Below are 14,375 nucleotides of genomic sequence, written 5' to 3' on the forward strand. Positions count from 1 at the left end.
TTGCTTAATCTCTCCCCGTAGCTTAAATTCTCCATTCCCCTAATAAGCTTTGTTGCTCGCCTTTGGACTTTTTCTAGTTCTATGATGTCCTTTTTATAGTGTGGGGCCCAGAACTGTACTCCATACTCTAGGTGAGGTCTCACCAATGCTTTATATAGTGGCATAATTACCCTCGAGTCCCTAGTTTCCATTCCCCTCTTAATACATGCCAGAATTTTGTTGGCCTTTTTTGTAGCTACATTACAATGGCACTACATCCTAGTTTGCTGTCTATTTGGACTCCTAGATCCTTTTCAAGTATGGAATTACCCAGTTCCTCTCCGCTAAGGTTGTAACTTGCACACTGGTTGTGTCTCCCAAGGTGCATAACCTTACATTTATCTACATTGAACATCTTCCATTTTTTTTGCCCACTCATCTAGAATTGCAATATCATTTTGAAGCATGGTGACATTGTGCTAGCCCCACAATCTTACAGCAGATTTGAGGTGCAGTCTAATGGTCATAAGTTGAAGCAGTGGTCCTCTTATTTTAGTGGTAAATTAGAATGAAACAGAGAACATTGTCTTGTTACATTACGTTGTTGCTATGTTACTTATAGAACCAGTCTCATATGTGTCAGTGCACTGTATATCCATATTGCATGGGCATTTCACATGGGAACAATGTTCAAATATTTGTCTATTGTAATATAGATGTAAAACAATTGTGTGACTTCTATCTTATGCTAGAGTACTGACTGTTCAAGTGTATGTTGTTTTTGTTTTTACAGAGTGCCTATCGCATGTTTACAAATAATACTTGTTTGAAACATATGATCACCAAAGTTCGAAGAGACACACACCATTTTGAGCGCTACCAACATAATCGGGATCTTGTAGGATTTTTGAATATTTTTGCCAATAAGCAATTTGAGTTACCAAGAGGATGGGAAATGAAGCATGATCATCAAAGCAAGGTATTAAACATTAAAAAATTTTAAAAGTCTTATTTTGAGTATATTTGTACCCAAAATTGACTATATCAAATGAAAACAACTAATTTGGTTAATTTGATTTTGGAATGTATAATGTGAAAGTGTATGGAGTCTACTAGATTGTAAGCTCTACTAGATACTAGATTGTAAGCACCTCCGAGCAGGGCCCTCTTCCCTCCTGTTGTCAAAGCCCTCTTCTCTTCACATTTCACTCATAGCTCTCCTATACTCAAACACTCAGTGACCATCCTCGTCCGCATATTCATCTCCATCATTGGCCTCAAGCCTCTAGTTGTATGTTGATTGAGTCCTCACTACTTACATTTAAGCTGTAATGTGTATTGAACTGTGGTGTTCTTTATTTGTACTGTATTTTTGTTATTTATTTTATGTTATGCCAAGCTTTGTCTCCCTGTACTGTTCCTTTGTACGGCGCTACGAAACACTTGTGGTGCCTTATAAATAAAATTATAATAATTATAATAATGGAGCCATTGCTAATATGCAACATTCCATAAAAATGTTACTAGTTGACAGCCTATATATAAAATGTAATCTTAAAAACCCTTATTGGCATTACAACAGTTTATGCTCAGAAGGGCCACATCTACCAAATAGTATTTTAAATTGTGAATATGACCCAGCACTTTTTTATATACTGTAAATACACTATGGACAGTCGTAAAATTGCAAAGGTTTGGGATTGTTTGATCGACCAAAGTACTGTCATTAGGTCGATGGCTGAAGGTCGACAGGGGTCTAGGTCGACATGGGACATGGTCAACAGGGTTATAGGTCAATATGGGTTAGGTCGACGGTCAAAAGGTCGACATGGTGTTTTTCACAGGTTTTTTACCTGAATGTCGACACAGTCAGCAAGGACACTGTTTTATGTGCACTGTGTCCCCTCGCATGACTCGCTGCGCTTGTCATGCTTCAGGCTCTATTTTATTCCGCCACCATGACTAGTGGATGGTAGGGCATGAAATACCGCCTGTCGTCACATGTCGGTTCAAAAAACAGTGAAAAACCCCATGTCGACCTATTGACTGTCGACATAACCCATGTCGACCTAACGCATGTGCCGACCATGTCCCATATCAACCTACACTCCTGTCGACCTTCAGCCATGTCGACCTAGACCCATGTCAACCTAATTACTATCGACCTTTCGACCGTATCCCATTGCAAACATAATACAGTGTGATATGTAATTTAGGTGCAAACACATTTAAATATGCTTAGTTCAAATTGAGGTATAATTTTGGCAGCTGAGTTCAGATAGTTGAGGACTATATTTTTACATATGCCACAGTAGAGAAAGCCCTTTGTGGTAGATAATATACACATAGTGAGGGCCGGTGCAAGGTTTCTTGGCACCCTAGTAGTAGTAGTAGTAGTACGTTTATTTATATATATATATTTATTTAGTCAAAACTTCTGCCTACTGCTCCCACCCTCACATACATATATACAGCGCTAATACTTCTTATTGCCATCCAGAGATGTAATAGTAATATGGCTACAGGACAAGTAGTGGGGAGTTGTATTGACATAGGACAGCTGTTGTAGGTGGTAGGGTTACCAGCTATGTGTTAAGAAATTACCGGACAGTGGCCCGCCCCTTGACACACCCACAGCCCACCCACTGACCTGCCCCCAGCCACACTCCTTGACCCGCCTTATCATGTTTTTTTTAACATTTGTTTCAAATCTATTCTTGATTTTGCACACGGTAATGCCACATTCACATTACCTCACACACTGTAATGCCCATTACATGTTATGCCACACACCGTGATGCCCAGTACGCCAAACACTGTGATGCGCATTATACATTATGTCACACACCGCAATGCCCATTACACGTTATGCTATGACTAGAAAATGTAAAAAAAAAACAATATAGGGATAATCTGGAATAAATTACACCATAATGCCTATTGCACATCACACACCCACATTATACCACATTCCCATTACACGTTATGCCAGGGCGCAACAATTAAAAAAATAATAACGACAACAGGGACAAGGACAACGTCCAGGTGCGCGCCAATAAATTACACCGTAATGCCTATTATACCTCACACACCCATTACATAGTATACTACATGCCCATTACATGTTAGGCCATGACTTGACAATTAAAAAAAAATAGGGACAATATGGACAGTGCCAAGAGGGAGGGCAAATGCTCATTGCCAAGGGGAATGCATGCAGGCACAGGCTGGCAGCTAGAGCCGGGCAGAGTATTTTGCTTTGCAACCTGGACACTGGAGGGGACCGTCAGCAGGAGATCATGGCGCTGCCGTGAAACAAACAGCCAGCTAGAGACCAGCAGTGACATGAGGATGAGGCGAGCAGGAGGCTGGAGCAGTTACGCCTGCGGCTATTTCTTCTGTTATATACACAAATACAGGCAGGTAGTATAGGGAGAATAATTTCAATAAACATGGAGGTAGTCTCTTGTATTTATGATGCAAACCCACCTTCAGTAGCTTTACATTAAAGCTGGTTTGCAGGAAGGATCATGCAGCAGACTGCTAATTTCTATTGGTGGGTATAGGCCCTGCAGGTTTACTGACATGCAGCTTGCTGGGGAGTGGTAGAGAATAAGCAGGGCTGGAGGCCCTGCAAGTTTACTGACATGCAGCTTGCTGGAGAGGGGGAGAAAATAAGCAGGGCTGAAGGCACTCATCCACTCCTGAGAGCAGAGACATGCAGAATGGCAGGGTGCCGGAGGTCGATGGTCAAGTTGGCCGCTGTTAGTCTGTGTGGAGGCCAGCGGAGGTTGTGGGGGTCCCGCTGCGCATATCACAAGCAGCAGCAGAACAATAGAGTGTGCAGCAGGCAGCGCACCATAAGGCGGAGGAGGCGGGCGGCCCAGACGGACACCTCCGGAAACTCAGGTCCTGCCACCCAAGGGAGCACCAGAGCCGGCCTCCCAACTTCGCAGCTCCCACTTGATGGTCCACGGGAGTGATGGAGGGTGAGGGGGGGAGATGGAAGTATGGGGGCGATCGGTCGGAGAGGGTTTATTTCGGAGTGACAGCCAGAGCGCTGCAAAGACGCCACCTGCAGCTATTTCAAATATCGTGCCTGCCGTGCTCGCAGTCCAGCAGCCAATCAGCAGCCGCCGCAACCGAATGGCTGGCGGACTAGGCGGAACTGCTCCGCCTTGCCTCATCCTCATGGCGCTGCGCCATGATCTCCTGCCGACGGTGAGAGAGGGAGAACATATAAGGAAGAGAGAGGGAGGGTGCAAGTAGAAAGTCAGAGATGAAGTAGATAGAGGCAGAGAGAAGAGAAGAGGGAGGTAGGTAGAAAGAGGAGAGAGGAGGGGGTAGGAGGGGCGAGAGAGAGGAGGCAGGGGAGGGATTTACAACTTGTGTGTCAACTGTGTGTATCCTTCTCTGTGTGTATCCTGTGTGTGTGTGTGTGTGTGAGTGTCCCCTTCATTTATGTGCGTGTCCCTTTTTGTGTCTATTTCACCTCCTGTGTGTGCATTACCACTGTGAGAGGAGAGCGTCACTGTGCAGATCACCTGCGTGTGTGTGTTACTGGTTTGTCAGACAAGAGTGCCTGGCTGTGGAAATAACAGTGGATTAGGCTGCAGTGTGGTGACAGTTAGGTTTAGCCAGCGGGGTACAGGGTTAGGCACTATTAAGGAGGGTTAGGCTGGGGGGGGAGGTAAATATACTTACCTGATTGCTCAGTATTACCTCCATAGGGATTTCTGTGCCTGTATTTGGCATTTCCACCACCGATCATATACATCCCCCTCCCACAATCCAAAAATATACTTGTATGTTACAAGTCCCAGAATGCCCTGCCAGCCACTGCAAGCCCTAATGTGTCCAATGACAGCAAATACAAGCCCCACAATGCCCACTGCCAGTCACTACAAGCTCCAGCATGCCCACTGTCATCTACTACAAGCCCCAACATGGCCACTGCCATCCACTACAAGCCCTAGCATGCCCACTGCCAACCACCACAAGCACCTGCATACCCACTGCCAACCACTACAAACCTTAATGTGCCCAATGCCAATCACTACAACCCCCAGCATGCCTACTGCCAGCCACTACAAGCCCTAATGTTCCCAATGCCAACCACTACAACCCACAGCATGCCCGCTGACAGCCACTACAACCCCCAGCATGTCCATTGACAACTACTATAAGCTCCAGCATATTCTGACAGCCACTATAAACCACATCATGCCCACTGCACCCACCTACACACCAATACCTCCCCCACAATACCACCATCGGTCCCACAGCACCCCCACAACTGCTCCTCACTCAACCCCCGCACCTGCAACTCCCACACTACACCCAATCAACCTCCAATCAACCTCCCCCACACACGACACCCTCGCACCCAATCCTCATCCACCCAGCACACCGACACACCCGCAACTCCACCAACCCCACATCCACCTCAGTAAACCCCACACACACACCTCACACAGTACCAGTATTTCCCCACCCGCCCCTCCTGCAAAAACCATATTTCACGCAATAAAGGCTGTAACAGTTTAAGGGGGTGGAGCCCCTTACAACGATGTAAGGCACGATGAATCACCTATAATTTTTTATATATTATACACCGTTATTGTATATTCATTTTCGACCTCCAAGTGAGTTGCCCTGACTCCAAGTCTGTTTCTTACCCCAGAGAAACAGCATCCTTTATTTTTTGGGTTTGCCAGAAGTATACTGTTCTGAACTTGTGCCTTTTTGCAGATGACACAAAGATACAGTATGCAACAGGGTAGACACACCAGGAGGGGTAAAACAAATAATTGATGATCTACTGTAGGTAGATTAGAGGAATGGTCAAGAGCATGGCAACTACAGTTTAATGACAAAAAATGCAAAATCATGAACTTGGGTCTCAAAAATCCAAAGACTGAATATAGTATAAATGACACTTTAATGGAAACTACTGAGGAAGAGAGGGATCTAGGTGTCACTATTTCAGGGGACTTAAAGGCAGGTAGGCAATGTAACAAAGCAATGAAGAAGGCAAGTCAGATGCTTGGTTGCATAAGAAGAGGTATCAGCAGTAGAAAGAAAGAAGTAATAATGCCACTGTATAGGTCATTGGTACGACCTCATCTAGAGTAATGTGTTAATTTCTGGAGGCCATATCTCCAGAAGTATATAAATACATTAGAGACTGTACATAGAAGGTCAACTAAAATGGTGCATGGCCTACATCACAAAACGTATCAGGAAAGACTAAAAATCTTAATATTTATACTTTGGAGCAGCGAAGTGAAAGGAGGGACATGATAGACACTTTCAAATATATCAAGGGCTTTAATAAGGTACAGGTGGGAGACATTCTTCACAGGAAGAGGAGCAGCAGAACAAGAGGACATGCACTAAGACTAGAGGGAGGAAGATTCAGGGGAAATTTGAGGCAGAATTACTTCACAGAAAGAGTAGTAGATAAGTGGCATAGCCTCCCATCAGAGGTGGTAGAGGCAAATACAGGAGTACAATTTAAACATGATTGGGATAGACATATTTATATCCTTACAAAAAATAAGGATCAAATATGGTTCACAGCCACAGCTTGCCTGTCAGTGTGCTCCCGAGTTTGGCAGCAGTGGCCAGTCTCATGTTCACCCCAGGACTGCATGGATCAGTCCCACTTCCCTCCACTACCTCAGGAGGTGGACATAAGTGTTCTCTCTCTTTTACATATTCATGCATTGTTGCATTTATGTTAGGTTTGGGGTATACCATTGAGTATTGTGGTTAGTCACAATAGACTCACCCTGGGGCTGGAGAGACTTCTGCGATTGCTACTGCTGGAGGAGCCTTAGCCTGTGGAGGACAGCAGGACCACATTTGTTTTGTCCTTCCATCTTTCAAGCAGCCTTTAGTTAGCATAACCTCTTGTCCTCTTTGGAGGTGGTAGGCACCTTGTCCCACAAGTTGGGGCAGACTTAATTTGCACATCCAAACATGGCTATTAAAGGTGAACTTTCAGCTCTGCAGGTGCCTTTAGCCTCTGGAGGGATTAACTGAGTTAGGTGGCTTGATTCTAGCAGCAGTATCAGTGGCAAGGATATCCCTGAGTTGTAACATTGTAACTGGCTATACAAAAGATACATACAGTACAGTAGTTTGCTTTGATTCCCCCATAGCAGGATGGATCCTGCCTCCAAGACTAAGGCTCAGGTTTTTGATGAACAGATCCATCAGATACTGTAAGCCATCAACTGCAGGAATTGACTCTGCATGTAAATTCACAAGAGGAGTCCTGTTCTACGACTCCTCCTTTTGTGATAGGGGTTCATTTTCCCCTTAAACCCCAACCATTAAGAGACAGAGGTTCAGCGAGTTAAGATTGTTATCTCCCTCCTGCAGGGTGATCCCCAGACCTGGGCATTTGGATTACATTCTGGCTGTCCAGCCCTTCGTTCTGTTGCCACTTTTTTTTAAGGTATTAGGAGTGTTACTGTATATGATGATTTAGATAAGGTGGCTTAAGTTGAAACTCATTTGAGGTCTCCAAAACAGGGTCAATGGTCTGCAGAGGTGTATTGCATGGAGCTTTCGTAGGAGTGCTATTGACTCCACCTGGAATGGAGTTAGTTCTGGTGAGGTTTGGCCGATCAGATAAAGGACTATTTGGTGCAGTGTCCAGCCCCTGCAGACCTTGATGATCTGATGCAACGTGTCATCAAGGTAGATAGACGTATTTGGAAATGTTGCTCGGAGAGAGAATCCCCAGTTCGGTCTAAAGAAAAATTCTGTCCAGAGGTTACCTACTCAGTGGAAGAACCAAATCAGATCGTGCCTGGGCGATTGCCTCCTCAGGAATAAGCCCATCGTCCGACATCTGTCTTATGTCTTTACTGTGGTAATACGGGGCATATGGTTCAGAAATTGTCCCCAGAAGATGGGAAACCTTAAGGTCTGAAGGACACAGTGAGAATCTTTTCAGGACTCTCTTCTTTTTCTCCTGAAAACTCTATTCGGTACTTGTTTCCTAGCAGGGCGCCCAGATTTCCTACGTACGCTCAGTAGTTAATTTAGTTTATTTATTCACTGCACCCTGAGTGAAATCGCATCGCATGGCCCTTTTTTGTTGCGTGAGATGTGATAGATGAGATCTCAGTAGTTAATATGGTAAAACACCTAAAACAGCACCACTCTCCACGTCACCCCGATGTGTGGCGAGCCCCGCGAGGGGTGGCGGAACGCATCCTCCGACCATTTCATACCCCTAGCTGATTTTATATAGTGTGGCAAGCCCGAAGCGTGGCGAGCGGACGCAAAATACATGTAAAGTAATCCGCGTACCCTCGCTACGCTTTGGGCTTGGTGGCTCGCTGTGCTCGTCACACTATATAAGATCAACTCCATGCCAACGTGAATAGTGGGGGTATGAAAAGGTCGGAGGATGCTTTCCGCTGCGCTCACCACGCTTTGGGGTGATGTGGAGAGTTGTGCTGTTTTAGGTGTTTTACCATATTAACTACTGAGATCTCATCTCATCTCATCTGCGATGCGATTTCACTCAGGGTGCAGTGAATAAATTAACTAAATTAACTACTGAGATTGCATTGCACACATCGCAAGGCACAAAAAGCTATGCGATGTGATGCGATTTCACTACGCAGAATAGCCCACTAAGCAAATAGCTTAGTGGGCGCCCTGCTAAGAAACAAGTACCCTCTATTCTAGTACCTGTTAGGATTACCTTTCAGGGATTAAGTAAGGAATCATTTGCCTTCATTGAAAGTGGGGCAGCAGGGAACTTCGTAGATATTGAGTTTGTTAAAGCCCTTCAGGTTCCCATGCAGTCCCTTTTTTCCCCAGGGTCAGGTTAGATATCAGACTGCTGTTCTTGAACTCTCGGTTGGAGCAGTGCATTATGAAAGGATATCTTTTTTGGTAATTAACAGTCCCATTGCTTCAGTAGTATTAGGTTTACCTTGGTTTAGATAGCATAATCCCACTATTGAGTGGAGTTCTGGGAAGATTTTACATTGGGGAGAGACTTGTTTTCAAAATTGTGTTAACCTCCCATTTTGGGTGGTTCAGCCTGTACTCCCAGGGTTTCTTTTACTTTATTTTGAGCTTGCTGATGTCTTTTTGAAAAAAGATGCTAATAATCTTCCAGCCCATAGGCCATATGACTGTGCCATCAATTTGATGCAAGGAGCTAAATTGCCTAAAGGGAGATGTGTGGTCTTTCTTTGCCTGGGTTCCTGACCTGTGTTATCCGGTGTTTGATCTCAGCTTGTCCAGTGACCTTTCTTCTGCCTCATCCCAGTGTACTGTGAACTGTCCCTTCCTGTGTATGACAAGGCCTGACCTTTCGTTGCTGCATACCTTGGTACCGTATCTGCTCACCTGTTACCGACCCGGCTTGACGACCACGCTCCATATTCCACAAGCTACTTCCAACTCACACGGGAAACCTGACCAGGGGGCTGTGACCGACGTGTCAGGTGCCGCCGAAGCCCAAATCCCGCTTGGAAGGGTCACTGTCAGAAAGCCCTCGACACGGTTAGACTCCGCGCCCCTGTGTCAGGTCGAGCCAATTCCCGAGTTGGTAGTAACAGGACCTCAGTTTGTTACAGGTGATGAGTGAGACCACCTTTAATACTCATTCGAGTCACTAGGAGTATTTGGTGATGTCTTACAGAAGTTTTTGGGTTGATTTGTGGTACTCTCTCTACAGTAGATGATATTTTCATTTAATCCAAGGACATGAAAGATCGTAGTACTCACGTAAAATCGATTTTTGAGAAACTTACGCTAAACTAGAAAATTGCGAATTTGAAGTTCCTAAAGTTGCATTCTTGGGTTATATTATTTTTGCTGGGGGTTTTGAAGTGGATCCTTCTAAAGTGCAAGTAGTTCTGGATTTGGTACAGCCAACCAGCTTGAAGGCTGTGCAAAGATTCCTGAGCTTTGCAAACTATTCCTTCTTTTTCTGATATTGTAGCCTCGATAGTGGCTTTTACTAAAAAAGGCGCTGATACCAGGAACTGGTCTTTGGAGGCTCAACAGGCCTTCAGTAAGTTGAAAAATGCATTTACGTCTGTGGGGGTGTTGTGTCATCTGTATCCTGACCTTTTATTTGTGGTCGAAGTAGATGCCTCGGAGGTTGGCATTGGAGCAGTTTTGTCTCAAAATAGAAAGCAAGATGGCAAGCTCCACCCCTATGCCTTTTATTCAAGCAAATGTTCACCAGCAAAGACTAACATGGGCAATTGTGAATTGTTGGCTATTAAGTGTGCTTTGAGAAGTGGAGGCACTGGTTGGAGCATGATAAGTTCTGTGTCACAATTCTCACAGACAATAAGAATCTTGCGTACCTTGAATCGGCCAAGAGGCTGAAGGCCAGGCAAGCCCGATGGGCATTGATTTTTGCATGCTTCAACTTTATTATTACTTATCGTTCAGGCTCTAAGAACATTAAGGCTGATGCGTTATCCCGTAGTTTTTCTGCCACTCAAGAGAGTAAGCAGGTATTTGGTTCCCATTCTCCCCTCTTCATGTATACTTATGGGTATGGTTCAGGATTTGTTTTCCCAGGTGAGGGGGATGCAAGATCAAGCACCTCTTAGCACTCTGTCTAGATTATTTGTTCTGAAGAAATTCCGGGAATTTTTTTGGGGGGAGTTCCATGGTTCCAGGATGGTAGTTAATCCAGATATTTCTAAGACTATGGATTTTCTCCCTCAGTCTGTATGGTGGCCAACCATATTACAAGACATGAGAATATTAATTGCTTTATGTAAAATCTGTGCTAGGAGTAAGAATTCCCAGGTCTGCAATTTGGCATAATACATCCATTAGCTATTCCTGAGAAAACATGGACCCATATTTTGATGGATTGCATAGTGGATCTGCCGAGATCTTCTGGGTATTCCTGTTTCTAGGTGATAGTTGATCACTTTAGCAAAATGGTTCATTTTATACTGTTGGAGAAACTTCTTTCGGCAAGGGGACTTGCTGTCCTTTCAGATTTCATGGGCTACCCCAGGACATTCGGCTGCACGTGGGCCAGGCAAAGGCATCTGGTCCAAGGACAGGCAGAAGTGTCAGGGTTGTTGCCTGGCAGCAGAACCTGACTTCCGGTCAGGTGCCAGCACTCACTCTATCGGATGACTAGGGCAGCTGACGTCACAGGGACTTTAGTGCACTTATTGGGTCGGTGGCTATTTTCGAATAAGTTCCCCGGCTGCCTCCTGGAGGACGTTGGATATACTCACAGCCACAACTTGCCCGTCAGCATGCTCCCGAGTTCTGCAGCAGTGGTCAGTCTCCTTTTCACCCAAGGACTGCATGCTCCTGGTGTACCCCTGGATCAGTCCTACTTCCCTCAATTTCCTCAGGAGGTGGAGATACTGTAAGTGTTCTCTCTCTTTTCCATCTTCATGCATTGTTGTACATAGATGGATTGTTAGGTTTGGTGTATACCATGTATAGCATTGAGTAGTGATTAGTCGCAAAAGACTCACCCTGGGGGTGGAGAGACTCCTGCAATTGCTACTGGTACTGAGTGGTACTGCTGGAGGATCCTTAACCTGTAGAGCAGGGCCACGTTTATTTTGATCTTCCATCTTTCAAGCTGCATTTAGTTAGCTTCACCTCTTGTCCTCTTTGGAGGTGTTAGGCAGCTTGTCCCACATAAGACCTGGTGGCACCGGAGTGTGGGCAGACTTATTTCGCCCCTCCAAATGTGACTATTAATGGGGAAGTATTAGATCTGGATCTTTTAGCCTCTGGAGGGATTAACAGAGTTAGGGTTCAGTTCGTGGCTCAGTTCTAGCAGCAGTTTCAGTAGCAAGGATATCCCTGTCATAATAGTTGGTAGCTATTTATATGCAAAAGATTTGTCATAGTAACATAGTTTAGGTTAAAAGCAGACTTACATCCATAAAGTTCAAAAATTTTCAGGACCCTTTAGAGGGTATTGTCTAGATGTTAAATACCCGTTTGAATTTTTTTACTTTAAATCTACTATTGGGCTAAATTCTGTTTATTGGTGGTACCCTTGGATGTTTTGATCCAATACATGCTTGTCCAACCTTAATTTTAAATGTATTTATTGAGTTCCATACGTTTACTGCCCTGACCATAAAAAAGGCTTTCCTTCACAGGGTACGAAATCTTCTCTCCTCCAGCCTGATTGCATGCCCACGTGTCCTGGTCTCCGATCTCAAAGTAAATAGTCTGTCTGACAGTTCGTTATATAGTATATATATATATATATATATATATATATTTTGCGATGGGGACTGCACACACCGGTCCTTGTCTCTGCAAATAAATGACGCCGACCACAGGGGTCTTTTGGCAAAAGACCCCTGTGGTCGGCGTCATTTATTTGCAGAGACAAGGACCGGTGTGTGCAGTCCCCATCGCAAAATATATAATCACTTTTGGACGGGCGACCCGGCAACTGATTCTGAGGGATGCGTGCGCTGTGAATCGGAAATATATATATATATATATATATATATATATATATATATATATATATGAAATATTTCCCATAAATGTCTCTATTCCTGGGTAAATTTAAAAGTTGGCTAAACTGTCCTCATAGCTTAATGGTTTCAACCCGTTTATTATCTTGGTTGCCATTCTCTGCATTTTTTCCAGTTCTAAATCGTTTCTTTTGTAGTGAGGAGCCAAGAATTGTACTCCAAATTCTAGATGACGTCTAACCAGTGTATTTTACATTTACATAATTATTTTGGCTTCCCTAGCTTCCATTCCCCTTTTTATACAGGCTAGTATCTTGTTGACCTTATTGGTTGCTTCATGACACTACTGACCCCCAGTTTTTCGTCGATTTGGACTTCTACGGCAGATCTTTTTCCAACTCTGATTTACCCATTTCTATCCCATTTATATTGTAAGTAGCACACTGGTTATGTCTCCCAAAAAAGATAACCTTACATTTATCAACATTGAACCTCATTTTCTATTTTTTTGCCCACTCATCTAGTTTTTCTTAAATCCCTCTGTTCTAATCACCTTGCACAGTTTTGTGTCATCAGCAAAGATGCATAATTTTCTTAGTATTCTCTCCTCTTTATCATTAATTATTATGTTAAATAGAATCGGTCCTAGTGTCATTCCCTGTAGTATGCCACTTAGGACAGGTATCCAACCTGAAATGTACAGTTTACCACTACTCTGTTGTCTATCTGCAGCCCGTTTTTTGCCCAGCTACAAATTTGTCCCGCTAGACTAAAATAAGAAAATTTACTAAGATCAGATGGGTATGAATGCACTTATCCAATTCCATACCCATTTGATCATGGCCACGTCTCAATGGGCAAATTTACAAACTGCTTAATTTGTTCGAATTGATGTTTTATGAATGGCAACTTCATATGAATGTGGCTATATAAATAAGTACACCATTGATAGAAATTGATGGTATCGGCAAATGTACTATTAATTCATATTTCACATCTCCTACATATTGTGTCCTATTTCAGATTGTAAACCGTTAGATTTGTATGGAAATACGAATTTCCACCGGACCATCTTTTTATGAAGAGTTTGACATTTGGAACTAATAGTAAATCATTTAGCAACCAAGTGTGTGCCTTATAAAAGCCCAATAAGGACACACACACACAGGCACATGCACACACTGCTCTGCATTTTAGCTACAATATAGGGCTACTTGGGGCTGTGGGATACCTGATGCACTGCCAGCATCATAGAAGAAGACAGCCTGTTTAGCAAACTGTACATGATCAGCAGCTTGTGCAAGTACCGTGAAGGCTTCGTAGGACTTGTTTATTTAGAGAGCGTTGTAACACAATGCTGGATGATGACAGCATATTCCTTCTGTATGACCTCATCAGACTGGAAAACTAATGTACTCGGTGCAATATATTGAACACACATATAGCTAAGATCACCCAGAGGTAGCCATAGAGCCTTCCTCAATCTTCATCATGCACCAATACCAACATGCAGGTGGCCTGTGATAGAAACCTAAAAATGATGAGTGTGTTTGCAGATTACCTTGGCTCAGTATGCCCTCTATGACAGATTTGAGGCCCGTTTAATAGCAGAGGGGTGAGTGCTGGGTAAGTGACTGCATCACTGCTCCAAAACTGTCTAAACAGAAATCAATATGGTGCATCATTTTCAAAACCTTACTAAGAACACTAGTAATGTTTTTTTGGTGATGCTTCATTAGCTCTGTGACCAGGTCCATGTTCTCTTGAATTTCATGTTCTGTTATCCCCTGCTCCTGGGCCAACCATGAGAGGGACCAGCAGTCTCTTCTGTAGATGAGACTGCCTACTCAACCTGCTGATCACCCTCCCCAGCCTGATGCTCTCACTGCCAGACATGGCCCACACCCCTTCCACTCACAA

The 14,375-nt window shown here is 43.9% G+C and overlaps 1 protein-coding gene across 2 annotated transcripts in view; it reads left to right on the top strand.

Annotated features, from left to right (window-relative positions):
- The window catches only part of HECW2 (HECT, C2 and WW domain containing E3 ubiquitin protein ligase 2), a 478,030-nt gene that overhangs the window by 242,167 nt on the left and 221,488 nt on the right, over positions 1–14,375 (top strand). For both annotated transcript variants that reach the window (XM_083153595.1, XM_083153596.1), the window contains one exon: positions 773–958. In XM_083153595.1, the coding sequence (XP_083009721.1) occupies positions 773–958 (186 nt within the window). The remainder of the gene's footprint in view (positions 1–772; positions 959–14,375) is intronic.

The sequence above is a fragment of the Crinia signifera genome, chromosome 7, assembly GCF_055691185.1.
Source record: "Crinia signifera chromosome 7, ASM5569118v1, whole genome shotgun sequence".
NCBI lineage: Eukaryota > Metazoa > Chordata > Amphibia > Anura > Myobatrachidae > Crinia > Crinia signifera.